Raw genomic sequence first — 25504 nt, 5'->3', positions numbered from 1 at the left:
GCGGGGAGAAAGAAAGGGAAAAGGCCGCCCTCGGGAGGGCAGACAAAATGGCGGCCGCGGAGCGGGAGGTGGAGGTGGAGGGGAGGTAGCGGCCCTCCGCGGCCCGGCCCCGGTGCGGGGGGTGCCGCAGCCCGAAGGATGGGAGCGGCGGGCTGAGGGGGGCTCCCTGGGACTGCTGAGAGGGGAAGGTGTCGGCTGCGAGTCGGTGCCGCAACCTCCGGGCTTGCCCCGGGGCGCCGCAGCGTGTGTGTGTTTGCTTCCAGAGAATGCCCGAAAGGGGAGGCGAGGCGCCGCCTGAGGGAGCTGGATGTGGCCGACAAGTTCTCCCGCTTGCCGCTGCCCAAAGCCTCGGTGCTGCTGCCGCTGGTGGTGCGGGCCGGGCGGCTGTGCTTGCTGCTCACCCTGCGGGCCCCGCAGGTGTGTGTCCGTGCTCTGCCCTCCCTGTAGGTGGAAGGCACCCATGGGTGCCCTGGGGACAGCCCCCGGTCGGTGGGGTGGTAGCAGATGGCTTCCAGGTCAGAAAAAGAGGGGGTTATGCTGTTTGTTGTGGCTTAAGTGAGAAAACTGAATGGTATGCAGTTCTTAACAATGCGACTTTAATATTTAATATTTAATTAATAGTAATAAATAATATTTAATAGTGCTCTCTTCTTGCTTTTAGATAGGAAAGGCAGCACTTTGTGTCTCCCATCACTCTTTTGCCAGCATTTTATCTTTAAAAGCCCTCTTGGTGTTTTGATTTTTGCTGAAAATTTGATGCTTTTGGTCATGCATAGAGAATTTAAAACCGTAATAGTTACAGTTGCTTAGTTGATTTAGAAAATGCTTGTAAATGGGCTTTTTTCTGGCCTTTGAACAAACCCATTAATAGAATGTATGTAAAGGCACGATATTTAAGTATGTATGTTCTTGCTTTTAACTTGTGTTAACAACTTGACCAGTGAAATTGATTCATCTATCAATCTCTTATGCAAGCAAGATGAAAAACATTCAAAACTTTCAACTATTCAGATTCAGAAAGTATAGCACGAATTACATGATGCTATGCAAATGAGTGTATATGTATTTCTTATAGTGAGGGTTTGTGGTTTAGTTGCGTATAGGCCTAACGTGAGCAAAAATAAACATTTTTCTGTGTAGCTCTTGATAAGGCACACTTCTTCTGATCTTCATAAGACTCTTACCACCCTATCTAGCACTTTGGGGATGCTAAATCAGGTATAAGGTGGTTCTGTAGTAGGAATCATTGCAGATCAGCAAGGTGAAACAAACTGGTTACATTTAACAGTAGTACTCCTTTAAATTCTAGCTGAGAAGATCACCAGGGGAAGTGTGTTTTCCAGGAGGTAAAAGTGAAGAAAATGATAAAGATGAAATTGATACTGCTCTCCGAGAAGCCAAGGAAGAAGTGGGACTACCGCCAGAGAAGGTGGAAGTCATCTGTAGGCTTGTGCCTGGAATCGATAAAGTAAGCAATAAGCTGTGTAAGTCAGCATATCATTGGAAAGTAAGCTTAGGGTACTTTGCTTTTGTAAGGTTGATAATGATCTTTTCAAACCTGTAACTAAATAACTTCTGCTGCTTAAAGTATACAGCCTTTGTAGCCAGCAGAGGAGGGGAAGAGATTTTTTTTTGTCTCTCTGTTTGGCATTTGTCAGGTCATGTTTACTCCTACATGGACTCCAAACGCGAATACCAGAAAGACATTGGTAAACTGGTGAGAGTCTAGCAAAGAGCAATGGAGATGCTAAAAGGGGCTGGAGCAAATAGAATAGGAAGAAAGGCTGAGAGAAGTGGATTTGCTCAGCTTCAAGTTGGTGGTGAATCCAGTTGCTGTCTCTAACAGTTTACAGAGATGATCCTAGAGTTGCCTTGAGACAATGGATACAAGGAGCAACAAATGACATTTAAATTAGATGAAAAGAAAACATTGTTCACCATGAGGTTATCCAAACACTGGAACAGATTGCCCTGATAGGCTCTATAATCTCTGTTTTAGGAGATACTTCTTAGGAGAACTCATCCAGACAAGGCCCTAAGCTGCTTGATATAACATCAAAACTATCTGGTTCAACATCCTCCTCAAAGCAGGATTAATTTAGGCTGAAAGGGACCTTTTCAGGTTATGTAGACTGTGATTCTGTATTGTATGGAAATCTAGCAAGGAGACTTCTATTCTGCAGGTGCCACTGGAATATAAGTCACTGTAAATGAACAGGTTGCCCATTTCAGTAGCAATATTCAGTGTTGGTGGAATCAGTTTTCTGGTAGTGCAGAGCAGATACTGTTTCAAAAGACTTCATTTTTGTTCTTCAGGTAAGTTTCTCTTTATAGCTTCAACGTAGCCACTTGAGGGGCTAAATTGCATTCCAGTTAAAAATGTTTCATAGGTTTCCTGTGCTCATTTTGTAACATTTGAAACCTTTTAAAATAAAGAACTTTTGCTTGGTACATACTGAGTGTGTTTTCTGTTGTGTGTTTTTTGTTGTTCTTTCAGATGAATTACTTGGTAACACCAGTTGTAGGATTTATAGAGGATACATTCCAGGCCACTCCTAATCCAGATGAAGTGAGTGATGTTTTTGTCATGCCACTGGAGTATTTCATCAAGCCCTTAAATTACATGACCTTGCCTTATAAAACCTCATCTGGTTACTTAACCTGGATGCACTGCTTTACATATTATGACCATGAACGCAATAAGTCATTCAAGATATGGGGACTTACTGCACATTTTGCTGTATTTCTTGCTCTTGTAGTTTTTAGAACAAAACCTACCTTTGAGGTTGATTATGATCTTGACAACTTAATTGCATCTGCTGAGAGTAAGTTCATGAATTTATATGCATCTTTAAATGAAAAGAAGAGGAGTAATCTATGACAAACTGGTGTGACAATTAATCTGTACTGAAGGAGGAAAAGGGTTTTGGTTTATTCTCTTTGTATCTGTTATGTGATTGAATTTCACATTTGCACTTATGCTGAATTGGGAACATAGTAAAGTTTATTTTTAAATAGAAGTCTTAAGTTGTCAAACCCTAACTAGATTCATATAATTGTACCTGTTTTAGAATTGTCAAATGTGCACAGTATTTTTAATGGACTTAGCATACAGATTCAAAAGGTCTAGTTTAATTACTGCCTTTGCCTGTGATCCAAGACTGACTTTCTATGTTTTGTTCTTCTATTTAATGAGATAATACTTTTTTTCTAATTTGTCTGTTTGAATTAAAATATAAAAAACTCTCTGGTATCTGTCTGTCTATTACTCTGTGATGTACTACATATGGGTAACAACTCATACAGTCTTGTTTGGTATCTTTACAAGGAAGTGATACAAAATCACTTACAAAATGCATAATAAAACTTTAAAAAGTGGCAGGTGCTTTCATAATTTATTTGGTTTGGTTGGGGTTGTGGAGGTAAGGAGAAGATTTAATGAACTCAATATTTCTCAAGGAAGTTTTCTAGGCTATGAAAAGCTTAGCGTACAGACAACGGTACTGAACACTTCCACAGCATCCAGTTAGCATTGTTCACTCAGCTACTAGAAGGGAGTTGTCTTAAGGAGAAAAGAGTGGCATTCAGTACTCATGAAAACTAAAATGCTCATCTGTAGTTGAATCTTTACTAGTAACCCTGGCAGTTTCAGATGGGTAGTGTTTTTTGCACTGTGAATCTTTGTTTCCTCATTGCTAGTGAACTAAAAGCTTATTTGTGGTGGTCATGATACTGTTGATAAAAGGTTAAGTTTTTAAAAGCACAGTTGATTTTGGCTGGATTTGAGATGTAGTTTGGAAATAAATGGGTTACCAGTCTTTATTACATGCTGATCTTTGACTAACGGGTGAAATCACTGGAGAAGTAGTAGCCATACTTAGGAAGAACATTATTTATTTATTTCTCACTATAGTGAATTTCACTTGTGAAATTGTTTAAACATTTTAAAAAAAAGTTCATCATTATTTGTACCCTCAGCGTTTTCTCTCATTGCTAGTATATGCTGGAAAAGTAACTAATTAAAATAAGAACATTGTTAATTAAAATGGAGCAAGCTAATTGGACCTTTGATTATTAAACAAAACAGGTACCAAGAGACGTAATTACTAAATTACCATCCTCCTCTGTTCCCAGCAGCCTTTTTATTTAATCTCCCAATGAAACCTGGCACAGAAATTGTACTAATGGTACAAATTCAGACCTAATTTTTTTCTCTTTCCTGAAACATTAATGAAACATTGTGTGGAACTATAAGGGCAAGAACAACAGTTACAGCTGTTAGGACTTCCAGCAAATGGAAGTCCTGTTTATATTTAGTATCAGATCAACCATTTGAGCTAATTGAAAAATGAGCTTGTAGAGGTCCACACAACCGAACATCCTTGAGTGATTTGCAGGAAAGCCACTGGGGTCTCATGCTTTATGTTTTTGCCTCCTACGTAATTTTACTGACATTAATTTTGAAATTTGGGAAGTTCTTAACTAAAAAAATAAAATTGATTCCTTAGAGACCCATCTGGCATTTGAGTGCCCAAACAACTCCACAAAAAGAATAGAAGGAAGTTAAACTGATGGTTATTATAACTGCAATTCCTCAAGTCACCCTTCTTCTAATGGGAGACTTTTTCCTTGGGCACTCTTTGAATAAAATTCTGCCACAGTTCTTGAAGCAGAAATGAGAGGGTGACTCTGCAACCCTTGTAACTAATCCATGTCCTATTCATACCCTCTTTCCTTTAAGAGGTGGGGAGTGGAGAGTGTCTGAAGTTGAGTCTGTGATTCAGGCATTTCTCAAGATATTACCTCTCAAGTATGAAAGAACTGAAAGTATGTCTCTCTTCCTCATCCTGGCTGAGTGCTCAGTGTAGCTGAATACCACGCTAAAGGGCTGTTGCACCTACTGTGCACCTAATGTTTATAAGGGAGAGTATGACTGCTTAGTGAGGGATCAAACTAATGAAAAGGTGGATTCTCTGGGGAGATCAGTCTTTCATGGGGCCGGAGGCTGCAGGAAAGATGTACGAACTGAAAAGTGAAAAGATCTAGTAAATCCATTGTTCTGAGAATTTCCTAGTAGAAAATGCTCTACTCTGCTTTGAAATAGTTCACAACCTGGGGCAATTAATTCTCCATTGTATTATAAACAAAATTTTAAGCACCTTGAAAAGCAGGGCCTTTATTTTTCTGTAGACCAAGTGCCTTGCAGTTCGACACTGCAATGTTAGAATGCTTAAGTTCCCTTTCAAATCTACCTTTATATCATGTAATAAAGCACTTTTCAAGAGCTCTGTGTCCCATTGTTCTGTATAACTGGTCTTGTATTATAGCTGAAAATTATTAAAACAGATATGTATCTACTTCTGTTTTGAATGTAGTGTTTAAAGGACTCCTTCATTTTGAATTACTGATTGCAAATGCATTTGTCTTAAGTATGGTATGTTAATATAGCTTCCAATCTGAAAATGTGTTTTATATGTATATATTTACTCTCTGTGCTTATTCTCATACGCAAATAACTAAGGTCATTGCTCAATTGAAAAAAAAAAATGTTAAAAATATATTCCAGAGCACACTCTAATTATGGATAAGTAATGCTAGCATGACAGTAAAATGAGTGCAAAGGCTTGTATCAGAACAAGAAAATTACTGATTAAAAAAAATAATAAAAATAAGTAGATGCAGTTTAATGAGTTTAGTCATTCTTTTAGTTGACATGCAGTGATTCAGCATTTAACATTTCTATATAAGTTTGAGTGCTCAAATAATCAGACTTTTGATATGACTTCTATGTGAACATTTAACATTTATATATACTTGATATGTAAATTGGTATTTAACAGTTACAACCATAATGAAGAACTTCTAATCTAAATGACTTAAGGGGTAAAATACATATATTAGGTTACATTACTTCTGTGTGGAGAAAAACAAAATGTTTGAGAAGTTCAGTGCATGCAGTTTAATTAAAATGCCTGTCATTTACATTGCTAGAGTTCATACCTGGTTAAGGCAGTTACACTTAGATGCGAATGTAACTGTTAAAGAAAGATTACTTATATTCAGCGTATGCCTAAGTCATATAAATAGAAACAACAGAAAATCTGGAAATGGTTGTTTTTCGAGAAAAGCTTGTGTGAGTGCTTACATGTCAATATCTATGTGAGGTACCTACAGTGCTTCTTTTTTTTAGTGGGTTGCCATAGCAATGCAGCTTTCACAACAGTACATGTTAAACCATCTCCAGTTGGAAAAAAATAAATCATAGAAAAAAGGGTCATTAGGTAATTCCTTCTTCCCTCTAATCTTATTACTTCCCAAAATCTAATCTAAGAAATGAGAAAGATAGAAAAGGGAATCACATTTGTTCCTGATTCCTTGCTGAAGCTACAATTTTGTAGCCAGAATGTTCACTTAGTGTATGAGATTCTGAGTTTCAACATAAGTTTCTGTATTTTATGGACCAAAATTGACAACTAAATAGTAAAAGGAATGTTCTGTGATGATAATTAGACTTACCGTACTGTATGGTTGCCTGTTTCATTGTACTTCGGATTTAGGTTAGGTTCTGTTTGCTTTTCAAAATGAAAAATGTGCTAGGAAGGAAAATATGCATGTGATAATGAAATACTAATGGAGAATAATCATCCTGTTTGTCAGAACCTGATGCAGCAGAACTGGCTGGTGATTGACTAATTTTTTGGGGACACACTTACCTCTTCTCATCCTGAATTCTGTGATCCTTGAGACTATCCAGTCATGACTTTAGACTGTCCAGCCATAAGTTTATTGACCTATGTCTTTCCAGTCTATTATAAACCACATTTGGATACACGGTATTTAAGATATACCCAAACAATTCATCCTACATCTGCTGCAGTGTTTGTTTGCTAGCACAGCTGCTTTAAAATCTTTGTGTAGCTGTTCCTAATAAAGAGCTGGCATCCCCTTTTATGTCTATAGTAAAATCCAGAACTAATAGCAAACAAACACAGGAACTGTTCATCAGAGGAAAGCTAAATTTGTCTTTGAGATCACAATGCTCCTCCAGAGTCCCTGCAAGAGCCTGATACCCAGTTATTGAACTGAATATGAATAATCCTGGACAGAGAGCTCTGTATATGTTTGAAGGTTTAAGGATGTAGTGATGTAAATGTATATTCAAACAGATTTGTAACTGAACCAAACACCTGTAGGCTTGACAAGAAGGACATTTAAATAGTGTTGATTTTATTCTTCATTTAAAGAGAGTGAATGAAAGGGTTTTTAGTATTTTAATTGCTGCAGATCTGTAGTTGGCATAAATCACAATAATTTCATTGACTTTAGCGCAATTGTACCAAATTGCACGCTCTGAGGCTTTAGTTTGTACAGCATATCTACTTTAACTGATAAAATATAATTGGGATAATATACATTATCTCGTAACTTTCAGTTCATTATTTTCTTTCTTAACATTGGCAGAACAGGTGCTGTCAGCAATTCCACATAAAAAGTTAGTCTTAGATAACCCCGTTTGTTTTGGATGCATTAAAACAGTTGTTTTTAAAATACTAGAGTGCCAATCTAAGTCCAAGAACAACATATTTTTAGATCATGTACTTAATCACAGATGTTTATGGGAAACAAACTGTGTAAAATGGGATTTCTATAGTTCAGTGCCAGGCTTCATTGCTAAAAATGGAAGTTATACAGAATTCGTTATTTTTGACTTTTGGCTATTGACCATTAAATTAGAAATGCAGTAACTGATGAATTGATAACAAATGTAAATAAAGGTTTGCAAAATCTTGGAAAACTGGGAACACGGTTTAACAGAAATGAAATTATGTTAAACACCTAGTATCAAATTGTTCCTTACTTGAGGAAAAGAAAATAGGTACATGTAGTGGCATACATTCTCTACAATCATCAGGCACGAAAGGGCTAACAAGGCAGCAAATCAGACTGATTGAGACCTTGGATCTGTGAGAACCTGATAACCTGACAAAGCTCTAGAAGGCTGCAAAAAGACCAAGAAGAAAAGATGATTTGGAGGTAAAAGCCCAAGAGTCTGTGACCTAGTAATTCAATCCAGTGAAAGGGAACAGCAAGGGGCTAGTCTAGCCATGATTAGATCTCCCTTCCCGAAAAAGTCCAAAGAATTCGTAAGATGCTAATGGTAGGAAAGTGATGTGCGTCTGGAGAAAAGGGATGAGCACCAGCATCTCAGCGTACCACCACGAGAGGGTGCCACTTCCCAGGTGCTGCAGAGCAAGCCTGGCTCAGCCTCCGGCCAGCGCAGGTAAGCCTCGGTTAGGAGCTGCCATAAAAATCGCCTTAGATTGGCTCTTGGGGCCTGTGGGGCTGCCAGATACAAAGGTACTGAAACGATGTGATTTGAAGCTATTTGGAATGGGACTACATTCGTTTATCTCCTCAGCATCACGACTGAGCACACAACTTCCTTTCTGTATGGCTCACGTTATGACACGTAGAGCAGTGTCAACTCTGTTTACTAAATAATTTTCCCTGAATTTGTTCTAACATGCTAGAAATAACAATACTCTTCCCATTCATTCAGACTAACTGTACATCAATGGCTGAGCTAACATGAAGATACACTATAAGCCTGGTTTCATGCTTTTCTTCCAGACTGAATAGTGGATCTCTAATATCCATAGCCTACCTCGTTCACTCTGTCTTTTTATTCCATTATAAGGCTGTTTAGTGAACCCATGGAAATGCATAATTGATTTTCCTAAGCCCTAGAAATGAACAATAAAGAACACTCTACTAAGAAAAAGTGTCAAGTGGAAAAATAAAAAAATAAAAATGTTTGGCCTGAAAATTGTCTTCCAAATACATTCCTGTTACATAAAACTATAATACTGATTTCAATTATTTGAATTTGCTTTTGTATTTGCTCTAGCTTTGACAAAAAATAACTGATCACCACACTCATTTGTGTACTACATTGCTCTGAAATTAAAAGCATCAGTCAAATATTCTAGTAACACTTTATTGAATAGCATTGTTTGTTAGCTTGTAAACCGAGAAGAATCTATCTTATTTTTAACAAAATACATATAATTATATATTTGATTTGTTTTCTCATTAGGTTTTGTATATTCTGCCATTAAAACATGACATTTATTTCTTTTTCTATGACTGTGTGAAAAATCACCTCATTTCCAAGCTTGTTTTCTCTCATCTTTTGTTTATTTTGGTTATTAAGGATATAAAACACCGGTGGCCTAAACTTTTATAGAAACTTTACAACCAGTTCCACTTTTCAACCTCTAAATCAAATTCTGTTTACAAGCCCTCCTTCTGAAGTTTAACTTCCACTGTGATTGCAGCTTCTTAAGGCCTACATCAGAGGCCCTGCTTAAGATACAAGCACATTTCTGTTGAGCCAGAACACCGTAGAAGTGTTTGCTCTTGAAGCTTACTCATTAAGAAATGTTAATTTCAGAAAGTGACTGGCATCAGACGAGTTCCTCAGCTACATCCACAGAGGCAGAAATGCAGCTGTGTACATTCTGTTGGCTATTTTGCACTTGGCAACTGTGCAGCCTACGGCCTGCTTTTTGTAAATATTAAATATTTCATTTACTTATTAAACATTAAGCAGGACAGACAGATGGTTCACGATTTCGTATGGGGGGCCGTCATATGGTTCCTGGAGCTGTATTGAGCTCAGGGTATGAAGACATTTCAGTCACATTTAGGCACTGTGAGTCAGATCTGCAGCTGGTGGAAATTAGTGCAGTTTGAGATACTCATGATTCGTGTACCGTGCAAAGTTGTCCATTAGAAAGTAGTCATGCTAAATTCTAGCTTTATTCAGTACAAAAAATGTGCTTTGTTCAACAGCTTCAAGTTTTCCTTGCTTTCAGTGAGACTGATCAGATACATAGGACCAGAGCTCTTACTAAATTGGTAATCCAAATCCAAGTGCCTGTCAGAATGAGTCCCACTACACTTGAACAGAAGTCAGTCTTTCAGTGACCAGAGACTAAGAGTCCTGGGCTACCTTGCAAAGGCAGAGAAAGCAGAGGAACACTGAATTCCCTCACACCAACCTGGGCAGAAAAACTCATCCTTTTCACAATTTCTCATAACATTTCTGAAATTCTTCAGAATAGTTGTCAGTCTTTTATTTCTATTCTACATAATTAAACCTTCTATGGCCTGAATTCCTTCAGTTTGACACTTTCTATTGACTTTCAGGTGTATATGTCTGAGGGCTACAGACTGAATCCTTAGGCTTCAAGCTTTCACAGTAGTACAATGGGATGACGCACCTTAAAAAACAGTCATAACATATGTCTGTTCTCCTAAAGTGAGGGCTGTATCTTAAGTAAATGCTAACTTTATCCATCATTCTCTGCTTGAATCTGACAGCCCAGAAATGTGATACTGAAATGTTATCTTTTGAGAATATGCTATTTAAGTTTTATGTAGGTTTTTGGAGGTGAGGTTTTGGGGAAGGGGTTTGCTTTTATTCTCTATGTTTTTAAAGCAGAAAGAATATTAGAGGTAGAATTATTTGTTTTTCTAATTAGAAGAACATTCAATTAGAGCAATGTCAGGTAAAATCACAGAGCAACCTTGTTTAAAACTTTACTAGCTAAATCACTAATGAGTTGAGTCAGAAAAAACAATCAAAAAGTGTGTTTAATTTTAAACATGAACCTAGATCCCACACAAAAAAAAAAAAAAGCCAAGAAGGACAAAAGTAAGTAGCTTAAATGCTTTCCTGAGAGAGAAGTTATATTATTTAAAATTTCCAGTATCCCATCAGACTCAATATTGAAAAAAATTTACCTCAGTGAAATTTGTGTAATCTGTTCTGCACAAAATAGTGCAAACCACATTAAAGGTCACTTAAGGTTCTTTTTATAATTCATTTTTATAATGTAGTTTAACCGAGGATTTCCCTGGGCTAAATAGGACTTTATCATACATTTGATGCTTCTTTCAGGATCAAAAATCAGTCTGGGAACTACCAGAATGGGACAGGTAGGAAAAAAAAAAAAAAAAAAGGTGATGGTGCAGAGTCTGTCTGGTGCTTTGCTAAGACTATGGCATGTACCCCTGTGCTTTGCTTTGTTACTTCTCTTCCATCTTCCTCTGTTTTATGCCTTACTCACCTGGGCCCCATTTATTGCTATTGTTAAGTCCCTCACAATAGTCTTTTCTGACAGATACATAGTAGGTAAAAGATGGAGCATGAAAATAGATGCCCTCAAACATTAAAAAAAAAAAAAAGCCACTGGTGATGGATGATTGCTGATGGATGTTATCTGTTCTTTATATTGCATTTAGTGCTTCAACTTGCAGTAGCCTTAACAACTTTCTAATAAGGAACCCTCAATTTTTATCTATTCCTTTGGTGCTTTGTGTTCTGGGGGAGGTATTGGAACAGTTATTCCTTTATAAAGCAACAGTATATTCCTATGCAGTGAAGGTAATTAAAACTTAGTTTTGACCTGAGCATTCACTTAGATATGTCAATTATTCCAGAGTTCATACATCTTTAGTGAGTGGAGGTTTCTGAGTAACTTAAGTTGCTATGCTGCATATTTCAAAAAGTGCCTGTAACACCAAAAGCTGCTAATTTAAAGACAACCTCAGACTGGCTATCAGATTTGATAGTGCTAGCTCTTTATGTAGAAACATTTTATTGGCAAGCAGGTAGTTTAGTGTATGTTTATTCACAAACTGCTCTTATTTTCCTTTAATTATAGTAGAACTAGAAGGCAATTCTGGAAATGAGACCTGATCAGCCAGCCTGGTGGGGATAGTGGGGAGGGGTGGAAGGAAAAGGAAGATGACAATGACTTGGCCTGGGTTTCTGCACTGCCAGAAGCAGCAACGCTCCTGCTAGGAGTCCAGCCGAGGTGCTCAGGAGAAACAGGCAGTGCTGTGGGGTACCACAGGGAAAAGGGGTGGGGTGGGGGGCAGGTTCATTTGTACATCTACTCAAAATGCTTTGTGCTGAGGTAAAGATGATGCAAAGGACATGAGCTGCTGCTGCACACAGATATGTTTGTTTAGTTAATCGAGTTGTCATGACAACTACTTCATCTACACTGCTACAGTGTATAGATTGCCATTGGCACTTGATGACTCTAAATCAGCCATTGTACTTTCCAACAAAATCAGCAAATCCTGTTTGGCCTGGTTCGACTAATGTTAAAGAATGTAGTTTTAATGCTCCTCCACCAAACGAGCAAGCAAACAAGCAAACAAACAAACAAACAAACCCACAACCACCACCACCAAAACAATTCCAACTTACTTTTTAACAGTAGGTCACCACAGTTTTAGGCTGGTAGCATTCTTCTGGCTCATCTTGTAACTCACAAAATGCGAAACAACAGGGAGCTGTTTTCAACCTACAAAATAAACCAAAATCAGATCTTAACAGACTGATGGTGCTCACATGAACCTCTGAGTATTTAACATATATGACTGACTGCTCAGGGTTAAATGCACTGTAACCAGAAGAACAGTTCAGAACAATTTAAATTTGAGTCAAGACAAAATTATATAATTTTTCACAATAACTGAATGTTGTTTCATTTAAAGGGTGCTATAACTCATTGCGATGATGCTTATCACTGAACACAGTGCAAGTGGCATATCCCTGCTTTAGCCCAATCTGGCAAGTATTCACAGCTTAAAATCCATGTTCCTTGGCACAGCTGGAATATCTGCAATTTGAGTTGGGAGCTAGAGAACATGCAACACTGGGTACTCATGGGACTGCTCCTCTTGTTAAGCTCTGCAGCGAAGTGGCACCAGTTGTAGGAGTGATTTTCAATGTAGAGTACCTTTGCCTTCGGGAGTGTGCTGCGCTGGGGCTCCTGGCCTTGAACTTTCTGCCTCAGTAGTGAGTGACAGGAAGGTACCGGAGGGCAGAGGAACACTCCTGCTCTGCCCCTGTATCAGCCCTCTGCTTCCTCCCTCCCTCAGCTGAAGCAGAAAGGGGGGAAATAGTTAACAGCAGGGATCCCACACCTTTGCTCGTGGCCAGCTTGGCACAGCGAATGACAGATATTTTAGGGAAGAGGGGCTATGGTGCCATGTGGGAAATGAAAAGGCCTGGGAAAGAGATCATTGGGTGAAAACCTATGGAAACTGTTCCTCTAAATTCTTGCTGCACAGACATTTATTTTTGTGTGGCTGATACTCTAGGGCATTTTAAGCCACAACAGGTCCCTAGTGGGTTTCAGTGTGGCCACTTAAGCAGCTGGACCAGCATAGCTGAGGAGGCAACACCTTGCAGCAGGCTGTGGGAATGAGCAGCAAGCACCTGAGGAAGGGGTGAGTGGGAATACCCTAAATTGCTGGAGCCTTTGTCTTCAGGAGTTGCAGCCTGATTTATAGTTAGTCAGTTCCTGACAGCTAATCTGCCATAACTCTTTGTGGACTAATATGTGTACTCTTTCTACCCAGCTGTGAGGTAGAATGTGTTAGGCTAATTGAAAAAGGGATTTATCTCAAAAATGGGGAGGTCTGTGGATTTGCAAAATCTGCCACAGCAGCTCAGGGGATAGGAAGTAACTCAGCAAGGCATGATATTGATCACAGACATAAATCAGTAAGTAGAGAACTGGAAGTTGTGACTTATGGGCTGTTTTAAGCTCTGCCACTGATTAGCAGCATATGCATGCTGTGTAGGTTGTGATTCAGGGGTCATAAACACACTGGATAATGTATTACAAGATCTACTTACTGCACAAGGACTTACTTCTTTGTGGGCACTAGTCAAAGGGGAGAGCTATGATAAAGGGGAGTTGCTCTCGGGATATATCACAAAGCTTATCTGTATATTCTGTCAAGGAGCACATGTAACTAAGGATAAGGATGTGGTGTTATTAGGCTGGACTGAACCCCTCAGAATGCCTTTTTCCTGAGAAAGGAGTCTCCTGTTCTCCACTCTGGCAAAGAAACCCAGCTCCCAGCTGAGATACAGGAGCAGAAAGCACAGAGCCTAGCAGGAACCTATTCCTTGTGGGGCCATGCTAACTCTCATGCAGCAATACGATATGATGGGGCTAATATACTGCTATGGGTCTTGACATAAAGAGGTCTTTAACTGGGAAACTGTGACATACACATCAATTTCCTCTTATTTTAATTATTAAAATGATCTCTTCACTTTTAACTTCAGATAACCAAAGTTAAAAAGCCACTTCTGACGTCACTCACTAGCAGCATGGGCTGTGGTCACTGTAACTATTTCATCAGAATCTTTGCTAACATTCTTCAAAGTTCCCTCCAGAAGCTGACAGTCTTGGCTCTGCATGGTTATTTGAGGAGGGTTTTGGTCACAAAAATTACAGTTCAGGAAGCCTGCTAAAAGGTATTCTGTTCAATTGTTTTGACACCTCCCACCTCTTTGCTCCTTCATGTTCCCACCCATATAGCAACCTCCTCTCCCCATTGCACGGTTAACATTTATAGCAATGAGGGAAAAATCCTACAGCACTGACTGTCTGGAGCAGCGTTCCTCTCTTCTGAACCCAGCTAATAATTGTGTATAGGTTCTTGCCCCTCTTTTAACTTGAGTAAGCCAACAGCAGCTTTATCTTTCCTAAACTGGATAAACTTGACAGTAATTTAGGCCTCTTCCATCTTCCTACTAAGGAGGTAACTTCAAGGTGACTAAAGGTCTGGCATCTTATTAGAAAAACTCCATTTTTCATGGTCTTTTGGGACTACGTGTGCTTGCCAATCCCACTGATTTCAAGGACTAGGAAGAAACTTGGATGACATTCTGCAGCAATAGTTCTGACGGTGCAGCTTAACCAAGAAAATGTTGATATTTGGATCTGATTTAGTAACACAATCTCCTTCTTCTCTACCAGATACTGCTCAGAATCTCCACATTTAAAGATGGATGCTGGTTAGTTACCTGCCATGAAAGGACACTGCTTAGCTCATGGCTAAAATATTAAGCTGAAAAATTTGTGTATTTTTCTTATACAACCAAAAAAAAAAAAAGGCAGAACTTTTCTATTTGATAGTACAAAATACTAATTTTCCTAGAAATATCAATTTCCTTCATTCTAACTGCACTCTCCATGTTAACCCTTCCTGAATTTTATTTTTTAACTAGATGTAGACTGCATTTTGAATTATTGCTTTAAAGCGTAAGACAAATGCCAGCACTCGTGTGGTCCACCTTGTACTGTAATATCAAAACTGACTCGCTGGCTGCATTCCACAGTCTTGCATAATACGGTTCCCAATTTTAATTCAAAGCAACTCGTATTTCTACCAGCTAGACTTTAGATATAAAATTATCTCAAAATGATGGGAGATCAAACTTCATGCTTGGAAAGTAGTTGAGGCCCTTTCATTTTACCTTGAAAGAAAAAGATTTATCAGGAATGCCCAATTCTTTTCTGAGACTGGACAAAAGATCAAGCAAATAACTGTTTACAAGGATATCTAATTGTGTTAGGTCATACAGTGAGGAAGCTGCTATGAGCTAAAGCTTCCATGAAAAAGATCATTTCATCAGGACTTCCAAGCCCTTTAACAATATCACAGAAGGATGGAAATTTTTGAAATGCACAGTGACCACAATAACACCATATGATCAGATCATGGTAGTAAGCAGTCCCCAGTTTGATCCCTTATTTGGCACTTCAAAGTGTAATGTCCACTGTGGCCAAGTGTTTCTAAAGTCTACGTTTAAATAGTTTCTTCTAATTCTTATTCCTGACAGTTCACAAGTTACCAACATTGGAATATATCTGCACAATTTCTAGTGAGAGATAAGAATGAATGTTTACTTTATGGTGATTTTTTTTTAAGGCGTGTTTTCTACCTAACCACATCCTTCCCCACTACTCTGATGTCTCTTACCACAGAGTTTTTATCAGTGACAGATGACTGAGAAAGCTGCATGGGCTGTGGACTCCTGACTTCTTCTTTCCCCAGAACTTCCAAATCTACTTATAAAGCATGGAGCCTATCAGACCAGATCTGACTTCTCACAATATTGGAGCACTGAAGAATCATTTATCTCAGTTACAAGTATGAAGTTTTGCTATGCAAGGCTTACATCAATTTTGTCTCCAGAAATTCACCTTTGTCTAACATTTAGCTGATTAATATAGAAAAGCACATTGGAAACTAAGCCAGCACTACTTCAAAGCTCCTAGGAAACAGAAAAGCCAGTACTTCTTCAAAGCCCCTAGGAAACAGAATGGCACAGTCAGTCCTCTTCTGTAGTAAACACACCGGTGTCAGCAAACTGGCCCCATTTCAGACTGGAATGTTTGTTTTTCAGCTATCTTCCTGTACTGTGAAATACAGCTACCCATGCAATAAATAAGTCATAAAACTAGACCAGTTATTGTGTGGTATTACAAATACTGGGAGCAGTGTGGTTATCAATAGTATAAGCTTACCTCAAGTACGTCACTAGTATGCTTAACTATAGGCTAAAGAACCGCTTCCTGAGGTAGGAAAGGCATTAAAATTTTTCAAACCTGTTTCTCACCTTTCTAATTTTTTTTTTTTTTTCTGTTAAAATTACTATAAAAAGAAGCCATTTTTGCTCAAAAGGTAGACATCTGGCTTTTTGGTTGTGTTGTGGGTTAACCCTGGCAGGCAGTGAAACCCCACAGCTCCTGCTCGCTCCCCCACTGTGGGACTGGGAGAAAAACAGAAGGGCAAAACTGAGAAAACTCATGGGCTGAGATAAAGACAGTTTAATAAGTGAAGCAAAGCTGTGCACATGAGCAAAGCAAAATAAGGAATTTATTCACTACTTCCCATCAGCAGGCAGATGTTCAGCCACTTTCATGGAAAGAAGGGCCTCAGCCATAACCCCAAATGTCCCCCCTGCTTCCTCCTTCTTTCCAGAAGCTTTTATTGCTGAGCACATCATATGTTATGGGATATCTCTTTTGGCAGTCTGGATCAGCTGTCCTGGCTGTGTCCCCACAAGCTTCTTGTGCACCCCCAGCCTGCTTGCTGGCTGGGCAGCCCAAGGACCAGAAAAGACCTTGACACTGTGTAAGCACTGCTCAGCAATAGCTGAAACATCCACACCTTATCAATGCTGTTTTGGTCAAAAAACCAAAACACAGCACCATACCAGCGGCTGTGAAGAAAATTAACTACAACCCCGTCAAAACCAGTACAGGTTTTAAACCCGACTTGCAAACTCACATGCTTTCACACAGAGTCCCTGTCTCTGGCAGCCCAAGTGAGATCTAACCCAGCAGACTTGTTACAAACAGTTCCATTGCTCAACAATGCTCGAAGCAAAACAATCTCCTGATAACCTGGGGGTTCTGTTTTTTGGGGTGTGTGTGCTTTTTTTTTTTTTTTCTTCCCCATCTATTTTGTTTTTCAGTATCGTTTGATGGAGAATAGAAGAGAATGGAGTGACATGCTCAGGTGGTTTACAAAAATCAATGAATTAGAAAGTGGTTACCAGCTACAGAACTCAGGGAAAGAGGTCATTTATAGTTAGCATGATAAAACACTCCAAAGAAAGCACAATTATGCTGAAGACCATCCTGTTCCTCTCTTCAAAAGACCCATCACAGAGGGCACAATTAAAGTGGCACTGAAAGCTGCGTCAAGAGTTGGGGGAGGGGGGAAGGAGAGTTTTTTCAGTCGTAAACACAGTAGAAATTCTGTGCTGTGACAGGGCACTCACAAAAGCTGTAAATAAGTATAATGCTTTCATGATTAAATTCAAGCTAGAAACATCATTGCTTCCAGAGCACCAACCCGTATGTCGTGTGCTCCTGGACTGTAACTTCAGAAATACATGAAACAGAGCTCAGCTTAGTAAACCTAAAAGCTCGCTTTTTTTTTTTTTTTGTATGTTTGTTTTGAGCAGAGGAGCAGATTTAGGAGCTACCTATATTACACGTACAGCTACTTAATGAGAAAAAAACATGGCTCACAAACCCATAAAATAGCTTGGTAGTTTGTCAAAGATAACTTTATTCAAAAATACAATGCGTCATTAGATGCAATCAGGCTGGAAGACAGCGTTCACAGACAGATGCTCCTGATGATGTTGTTCACTGTAGTATAACTGAAGATAACTACTTATATTCAGTATAAAAACTGGATATCCTTTTCAAACTTATTGGCTGAATTCCTATCCTTCTGCACACTTCAGCTGTGTTGTAGAGTTCAGAGACAGCTTTCCACAAGATTCTAACAAGTTACTCAGGTTCCTTAATTACTGAAACCAAATTGAGTGAAAATGCCAAATGTGATTACTCTTTCCGAATGCCTGGAGCAACACAAAATGAATAGTACATAAAGCATCGTGCACATCCCCAGATATCTAACTTCCCAGTTACTGACCACAGTACTTTCAAGAGGAGATTTAACACCTGCAATGATTTTTTTACTTTCCCTGTGAATTACCTTAAAGAACAAGGTCTGAATAATGTCTTGGACCTGCCTGGGATTCCCAGATGGCATTGTAATATCCTAAAAATGTCTAAAGGTACTTAGCACTTGAACAGTGCTACAAGAGTACTCTAAATGTGTGTTACTAGCTTATGTTTATATGAGGTAAATATGATTCACCTGAGCTTCATAAACAGGGAAATAAAAAGTAGAAATGGTGGAGTCAGGACAGTATAGCCAGTCTGTTCACGTTTTGAGTGTAGCTTTTAGGCAATGAGAGTCCTAATGTACTCGTCTCCCATAACTTTATCTCTCTCTCTAATTGTACAGACAACAGGTGAAGATACTAAGTGGTAATTTTTTCACTATACTAACTATTCAGTTAATCAAAGAAATGGATAGTGTGGCTCTAAAAGTAAATACATAAATTCAGTTTTGTTAAAAGGGATTATTTTGGTCTGTCTGTCTTTATTGACAACTATCACTAACATCATGTAAGTATTTTACAATGTTTAATTTTTCTTAAATTGTATTATTTCTTGATCAACAACAATAATGTGATCAATGTATTTCTTTTCTATTGTACCCATCACTGAATTATCTGAGCACAATTTCTGTACAAGACAAATGATAAAATATGAAGAAATAACTGAGCAGTCAACAGGATAAGTCATACTGGCAAATCTTGGCCTTGCCAAATCCTGTGTGAATGCTTTGATTTCTTTTTCTTTTAAATTTAAAATGCAACTTTGATGACTCTGAGGAGTTTTAAACTGCTTCTCTCTGTTGAACGGAAATGTACAGTTCTTTTCAGTGACTATAAACACAGAATTGCTTCTTTGCTTCTATGATTCATACATAGCTCCACCAGTAAGAAAAAGCCCCTGGCTAAGATAAAATAAAATAAAACAATTATCTCAAAGTGAATTAACATTAGGAAAGAGAGATCTTTGCTTTCAGAAACCAGAGAGATAAATCTAGCATGCTATATTCTTAGAGATTCCTTTGCAAATTTCCTTGTGACATTCTATGCACAAATACAGGGAAAAAAGTCAATAAAACCATTTTCCTATTGATAAGAGATGTTGAGGACTAACGGTTATAGCAGCAGCTGAAATAGGTATTCTGAACATGCGGTCAAAACATAATACATAAGATGCATCTTCTGTCAAGCAATATGGATGTTTTACAGCACACAAAGCTGTAGGGAGAAGATATTGAATCAGATGGAAAAGTTATGAGAGTCCTGAGGATTTGTTTTCTATCCCTGCACTAAACAAAATTTTTAACAGAAGATTGTAAAGAAAGCAATGTTTTAGAACACAACATATTGTGTGTTCTATATTAAAACATGCCCTGTTTATGCATTAAAACAGCCAGAAAAAAAAATAATTACTATTTTTTTATTTATAACTATAAGTAAATGCATCACTTAGCTTAAAATATTTTTAATCCTTAATTGTTTGAGAGAAAATGTGATTTGATTTGTGCCTTATTGAAAACTACTGAGATAAAAACTGCAATATTATGCATTCTGAGGGTTTGGTCTTGCCATCTATATGTTACTTCTTTTGACCAATATGATTAGCCATTATTCAGGGTCTCAAATGTTGTTCCTGCTAAGAAAACAAACCTCTTTGCTTTTCTTCCAAAAAATTTGACACAGAATACAGAATAGGTATCAAATACAGGATGGTTCTTTTCCACAAAGGTCCAACAGGATTTAAAAAAATATATATTTTTTTGTTTGGTTTGGTTTGGTTTGGTTTTTAGCTCTCCACGTAGAACCAAACATTGCATTTAACACATCTACTTCAGCTTTTCATTGACCTTCCACATGGTCGGTGTTTCCAGCAACAACTTCTATTTCTTCACCTATCTTACTCCAGAAGTATGGTAATATGCTGCAGTGAGATTTATCCCGAAGGGCTACTCCCCTCCATGAAACTGAGGCATGAACCCTCAGAAGAGTATCTGTGATGAAGACTGCTTTGTCCCTGATACACATAGGTTCTTTTGCTGAATGGATGATTATGTTCTGAAAATAAAGGATCTGAGTCAATGAGAAATGTTGGCTGTAACTGCCAGCTTTCATCCACAAGTACGCCGTTCCATTTTCCCATGTTTTCCATATACCATTTTTAAATATCATTATTGCAAAGAATGACAGCACTTGACCAGCAGATAAAGATGGTGATCAAAGAACTCTTAATTCCCTTTTGTTCAGCTTCTCATAGCACATTCATTAATACGGTCACTACTTGACATCACCCATCAAATCAGGTCCTACGTTTTCACTTTTTGTCTAATCCAGCAGCCACTGAAGTCAATGCAAAGCCATAATTACAATTCAGTGTGTTGTTACTGTAAGTCTTAAGTGATACAAATGGCCATTCCACAGCCTATTTCTAGTGGTAAAATTTATAGTCAGCTGTCATAATAAATCCTGGCTTTACATCAGTGTACTACATTTAGTGAAAACTTCTGTACTGCATCATCCAATATTCTTAAAGAAGTGTTTATGGATTAAATCAAAATAATGGAATCAGGATTATGCAAAAATATGTGGTATATGTTCCCTCAGTTGCCACAAGTGACAAAGGCAAGTACTGGTTCTGTCATAAGCAAGATGTCACAGTTCTATGAAATGGCCATCCTTCAGGCATTTTGACTGGCAACCAGGATAGGGTTAATCCACTTGGAATAAATTCCATATGGTTCAGGACCAAGGAGCAATAGAGACAGCTTTAAATCATTACTAGTCTTGATCCCAAGTCATCAACGTGAAATAGAACTACACTAGCAGACAAACCACTGCAAAATAACTGCCACACGAGGTCCAGATCCACTTCTTCTGGATGTTTCAGACCACTGGAGTGATGCAAGTGAGCTGCCCCATGGCCTCTTCATTATTCAGGATGTCACTTGGTTGACATACGCTACCTGCCTTACCTTCCTACTGCACTTTACCATTCAAGTTGGAACTGTAATAAGATGCCAGCTGAGTGAATCATCTGGAATCAAATGTGTGTTATTCTTTACTCAGCTGCTGCTCGCCTGGTCATGCATTCAAATGGCCAGATCTAAAGTGACAGAACTTCGTATTCCTTTTTACAGCACTGAATTAGCCATGTATAGCAAACAGGAAGGGGAATATTCATGGTATTAACAGGGGAGCAAGGGAAGAAAAAAAGCTTCCTGACCTTTAAAGCAGCTAGATGCCTCCACAAGCTGCTATTTAGAATGAAGTGGATGGCATCATTCTAACATGTCACACAGAAAATTCTCGATCGTGTTAATGAGCTGGTTTTGAATCCTTCTCCAAAACATATCTTAGGGACAATGTAAGCATCATTTAAGGCATCAGACTTCACTTTTGATAAAATCTGTTTGAACTTCTTGAGGTAATGAAGCTAGTGAAGCTCCCCTGTGGCTAGTATTCATTCTCCCTTGCTCCTAAAATGCATTTGTTTACTGCTTCATTTATAACACGCTTGGATGAAAAACTCTCAGAAACAGGGTTTAAAAAATATTATACCTGCAAACCTCCTGAAGGCTAGACAGAAAACCCAGAAGTGTTATATACCAAGTAGAAAGAAATAAGAAAAATATATCCGTTCCTCTGTTTGTTAATGGGAAAGTGTTTTACCCCACTACTCATTATAGTTATAGCTAAGACATTTCCAAGGTTTTTTGCTTCCTCTAAACACAATGTAAATCCATAACCAAGGATGAAATAAATACATTGTAAAATTAAGGAGTATGGTTGAATATGCAACAAATCCACAGTCCAATGAGACAATCCTTGTCACAAGTCAGAAAGATCCTGAAATTTCTTAGAGAAGTGAGTTGCTGCAGAGGGGCTGGCAGAACTCTGTCCCTACCCAGATCCATAGGAATGTTTTCTGTACATGCGGCATGCTGCATGGCATTTTGAAACTTCATAAATACATGCATAATTTTAGGCATGTAAGCAGTGGATTTATTCAGGCTGAGGGACCATCAACAGAATGATGCAGGCATCTAATGCAGAACTTGATAAATAAAATTTAGCTACCTACGAACCCACAACTAGAGATCCTCCAAACGCACCTTCAGCTGTCATGACACGCTGTGGGCACCCACCCTCATTAACGCAGGACAAAGTGACTGATGACGGAGCCTCGTTACGGTCTGGAAACCAGGCAAGTCCCAGGAAGCTCCAGCTGCTGGAGGTGTCCTTACGGCACATCCTGTGCTCACATTAAAGGATGAAGCTCCCCACAGAATCCAGCAACCACCTGCGGCCCAGCGGACAGCACCGATCACTGCTGCAAGACCTGTTGTGTAAGGGCTTAAATACTCATCACAGCAGAATCTCAAACTTGAGCTGCTCGCTTACAAGCGATGTGTCAGTCATGAGGCAACTGTCCACTGGGCTGTTCTTTATGGTTCCAAGCACATCCACTCAGTTGGCCCCCAAAAACTGCTGAAGGATGAGGAATTGGTAAAGAATGACATTGCATGCCCAATTCCTCAGTGACTAGAGGGCAGCCGTGAAGGTGATGCGGTTTTCAGAATGGCTTTGAGTTTGAGCATCAGGCACCTTAATTTGCGATCAGAGCTGTGCTGCTGCTGGGTGAGCACGGGGCACAGAGGGGATCTGGGTGAGGACATCCCAATCATATGGGGCTCTGGGCCTTGCCATACTTGTGAAGCCATGGCGGTGCTGGCATGTGAAGTGACAAGGGGTTCATGCTGGGTTCGTGCTGTTTCCACAAGACCACAATGCACGGGTGGCATGCCACCTGCAAACACCTCAGCAGGCACAACTCCCAGCCCCACGAGGCTGAGCCTCCTGCCCTGGGGCTCACACACCACGCTTTCAGCGGGTCGGGGCTATGCCCAGGCCTGATCAAAGACCACCGGGGGGGCTTTTTGCAGCTTTGACTCGGGGAGAGGACGACGCCACCCGCGTCTCCCCTGCCGCCTCAGCGTCCCTCCCGGCCGCCCGGCGCGGGCTGAGGGGCGACGGGCGGGCTCCCTCAGGGCGTGGCGGCCGGGCTGGGCCGCGGGCCCGGCGGGGCGGAGGCGCGGGGCGGGTTGGGGCGCCGCGTACCCCCCCTGCCACCGAGGCGAGGCGGCGGAGGGCGCTGCGCAGCCGGGCGGTGCATTGCGGAGGGCGGGCGGACCCGCGGCCATTCCACACGGCGGCACCGCGCCCCGCGAAGCAGCGGCAGAGGCAGCAGAGGCAGCAGCCGGCGGCGCAGCCCCGCCATGGCCAAGGAGGGAGCGCAGCGAGCGGAGGAGACGGAGCAGATGATCGAGAAGGAGGGCGGCAAGGAAGCCGCCGAGGGCAGCTCCGCCGGCAGCCTGCGGGCAGCGGACACCAAGGAGATGAGAGCCGTGGTGCTGTCCGCCTTCGGGGGGCTCAACAAGCTCCGCGTGTCCAAGAAAGCCATGCCGGAGCCGCAGGAAGGGGAGCTGAAGATCCGCGTGAAAGCCTGGTCCAGTATCGTCTCCTCCGGCGTGTGTGTGTGTGTGTGTGTGTCTGTGTGTGTGTGTGTCTGGGTGTGTGTGTGTGTTTGGGTGGGTGGGTGTGGGGAGGACGGCGCTCAGCACCTGGTCCCCTCCCGACTGCTGCTGCCCCTTGGTTGTTTGGTGCTTTCCCTTGTCTGGTGCTGCCCCTTGGCTATTTGGTGCTGCCCCATGGTTGTTCGATGGTGTCCCTTGGTTGATGCTGCCCCTTGGTTGTTGCTGCCCCTTGTTTTCCTCCCGGGAATCCCGCCTCTATCACCATAGTTTTTCTTCGGAGCTTGTGCAACAGCAGAGCTGGTGTTGAGGACAACTTACTGGGTTTAATTCCTCGCTCAGCCGATGCATGGTTAGCAGGCTGCTGGGATCCTGAACGGAGCTTTCCTAGAAGGCTTTTCTTTTTTTTTCCTTACCCCTAACAATTGGAGCAGGATGTTCTTCCTAGATAGCTAGTTCGCAGCGCACATGTTCCTTATGAAAACAGGATTTTATTTTTTTTTCCAAGTGGCAGAAGATAACTTTGGGGCCTTATTACACAAGTTGACGTGTAACAGACCAAATTAATTTTACCTAAGACAGAGGTTTCTCATCTGTTGTCCCCTTCTGTTGCATGAAAACATGATGCTGCTAGAGGACAAAGGCCAAGGTGAAGGCTGAGTGGTTTATTTCGAGCAGCGTGCCCTAAAAGTGATGCTGTCACAGGGCAGCGAGTTTGAACCATGGGTTGTAACAACAATGTGCCTCAGGTCTTGGAGCCTTGGGGCACAGTGGAGTGTGTCAGCCTTTTTAGACAGCCCACTACCTGTGTGAGCTCCAGTTCATACCAGTACCTGTATGAACTCCATGTTCAGCAATGCAGTAGGCATGCATGTATCACAGATCACAAGTTAGCTGTGAAGAAACACTTGGCTGTAAAATAGAAATACTCTGCTCTGTTACAACTACAGTTGCTTCCTAGGGTAATATCATCATTAGGGAGCTGTGCGAGTTGCACGCATGCTGTTTATAGCATCAGTAGATCCGCTCAGCTACTTCATAGTTACTGCCAGCCTGCACAGTACTGTGTACGTTTCTGAAGCTTTCATCCACACCCCAGGAGCCTGTAGGCTGCGTGGTCTGCTCGTCAGTCCTAGCTGGAAATGGCTGTAGGGCTGAAAGGTAGTCGGGTCACAAAAGTTTGCTTCCAGACAAGCCAAAATCAATTTGCCAATCTTCTTGACCTAAGTCTGTAAATACAGAAGATTGATCGGGATGATGATGGACTTGTGGTCCAGTCTGGGAGACTGAGTGAGAGAAATGTCTGTCGGCAGTGCAGCGCGGTGTCCACCTGTTAGTGCACACAGTGCAGAACGTGTCAGAGATGAGCTCCTCCTAGGTCATTATTGATGCCAAATAATGCTCAGTTGAACAGTTCTTAGTTTCATCAATTTTGTAGTTGACTCATACAAGTTGACTTGTAAAGAAAATTAACTTTTATTTTAAGAAGAATGTGTGTATGCATGATGAAATACATCAGTAAAACCAGTTAAATTATATGTATACATTTTATAGTACGGTGCTATAAATAGAGGCGATGGGGGATACGTTGCTATTAGCACTA

At 40.4% G+C, this 25504-nt stretch overlaps 2 protein-coding genes across 6 annotated transcripts in view; both read left to right on the top strand.

Annotated features, from left to right (window-relative positions):
* The first annotated feature begins 7 nt into the window (after nt 1-7).
* Nucleotides 8-3379, top strand: NUDT7 (nudix hydrolase 7). 4 transcript variants are annotated; one of them, XM_035543656.2, is made up of 4 exons: nt 8-85; nt 264-417; nt 1310-1468; nt 2498-3379. In XM_035543656.2, exons 1-4 carry the CDS (start codon nt 48-50, stop codon nt 2879-2881), a joined length of 735 nt encoding a protein of 244 aa, XP_035399549.2. In that variant the 5' UTR covers nt 8-47; the 3' UTR covers nt 2882-3379. The 4 variants fall into 4 exon arrangements, with proteins under 4 accessions (XP_035399549.2, XP_050569269.1, XP_050569268.1 ...); XM_050713312.1 differs by having other exon boundaries at nt 264-443; XM_050713311.1 differs by having other exon boundaries at nt 264-515.
* A 20155-nt stretch (nt 3380-23534) lies between these two features.
* The window catches only part of VAT1L (vesicle amine transport 1 like), a 53900-nt gene continuing 51930 nt past the window's right edge, over nt 23535-25504 (top strand). For both annotated transcript variants that reach the window (XM_035543345.2, XM_035543344.2), the window contains exon 1: nt 23535-23876. In XM_035543345.2, the coding sequence (XP_035399238.1) occupies nt 23647-23876 (230 nt within the window). In that variant the 5' untranslated portion in view covers nt 23535-23646. The remainder of the gene's footprint in view (nt 23877-25504) is intronic.

Source organism: Cygnus atratus, chromosome 12, assembly GCF_013377495.2.
Source record: "Cygnus atratus isolate AKBS03 ecotype Queensland, Australia chromosome 12, CAtr_DNAZoo_HiC_assembly, whole genome shotgun sequence".
NCBI lineage: Eukaryota > Metazoa > Chordata > Aves > Anseriformes > Anatidae > Cygnus > Cygnus atratus.
Note: the sequence above shows the minus strand (reverse complement) of the source record. Positions and strands in the feature narration are given on the sequence as shown.

Excerpts from the sequence above, each read along its gene's own strand:
- NUDT7 (XM_050713311.1), top strand. The coding sequence starts at position 267 with ATGCCCGAAAGGGGAGGCGAGGCGCCGCCTGAGGGAGCTGGATGTGGC. Across the intron at positions 516-1,309 it reads TGGTAGCAGATGGCTTCCAG|CTGAGAAGATCACCAGGGGA; the intron begins GTCAGAAAAAGA and ends TTTAAATTCTAG. Across the intron at positions 1,469-2,497 it reads TTGTGCCTGGAATCGATAAA|ATGAATTACTTGGTAACACC; the intron begins GTAAGCAATAAG and ends TTGTTCTTTCAG.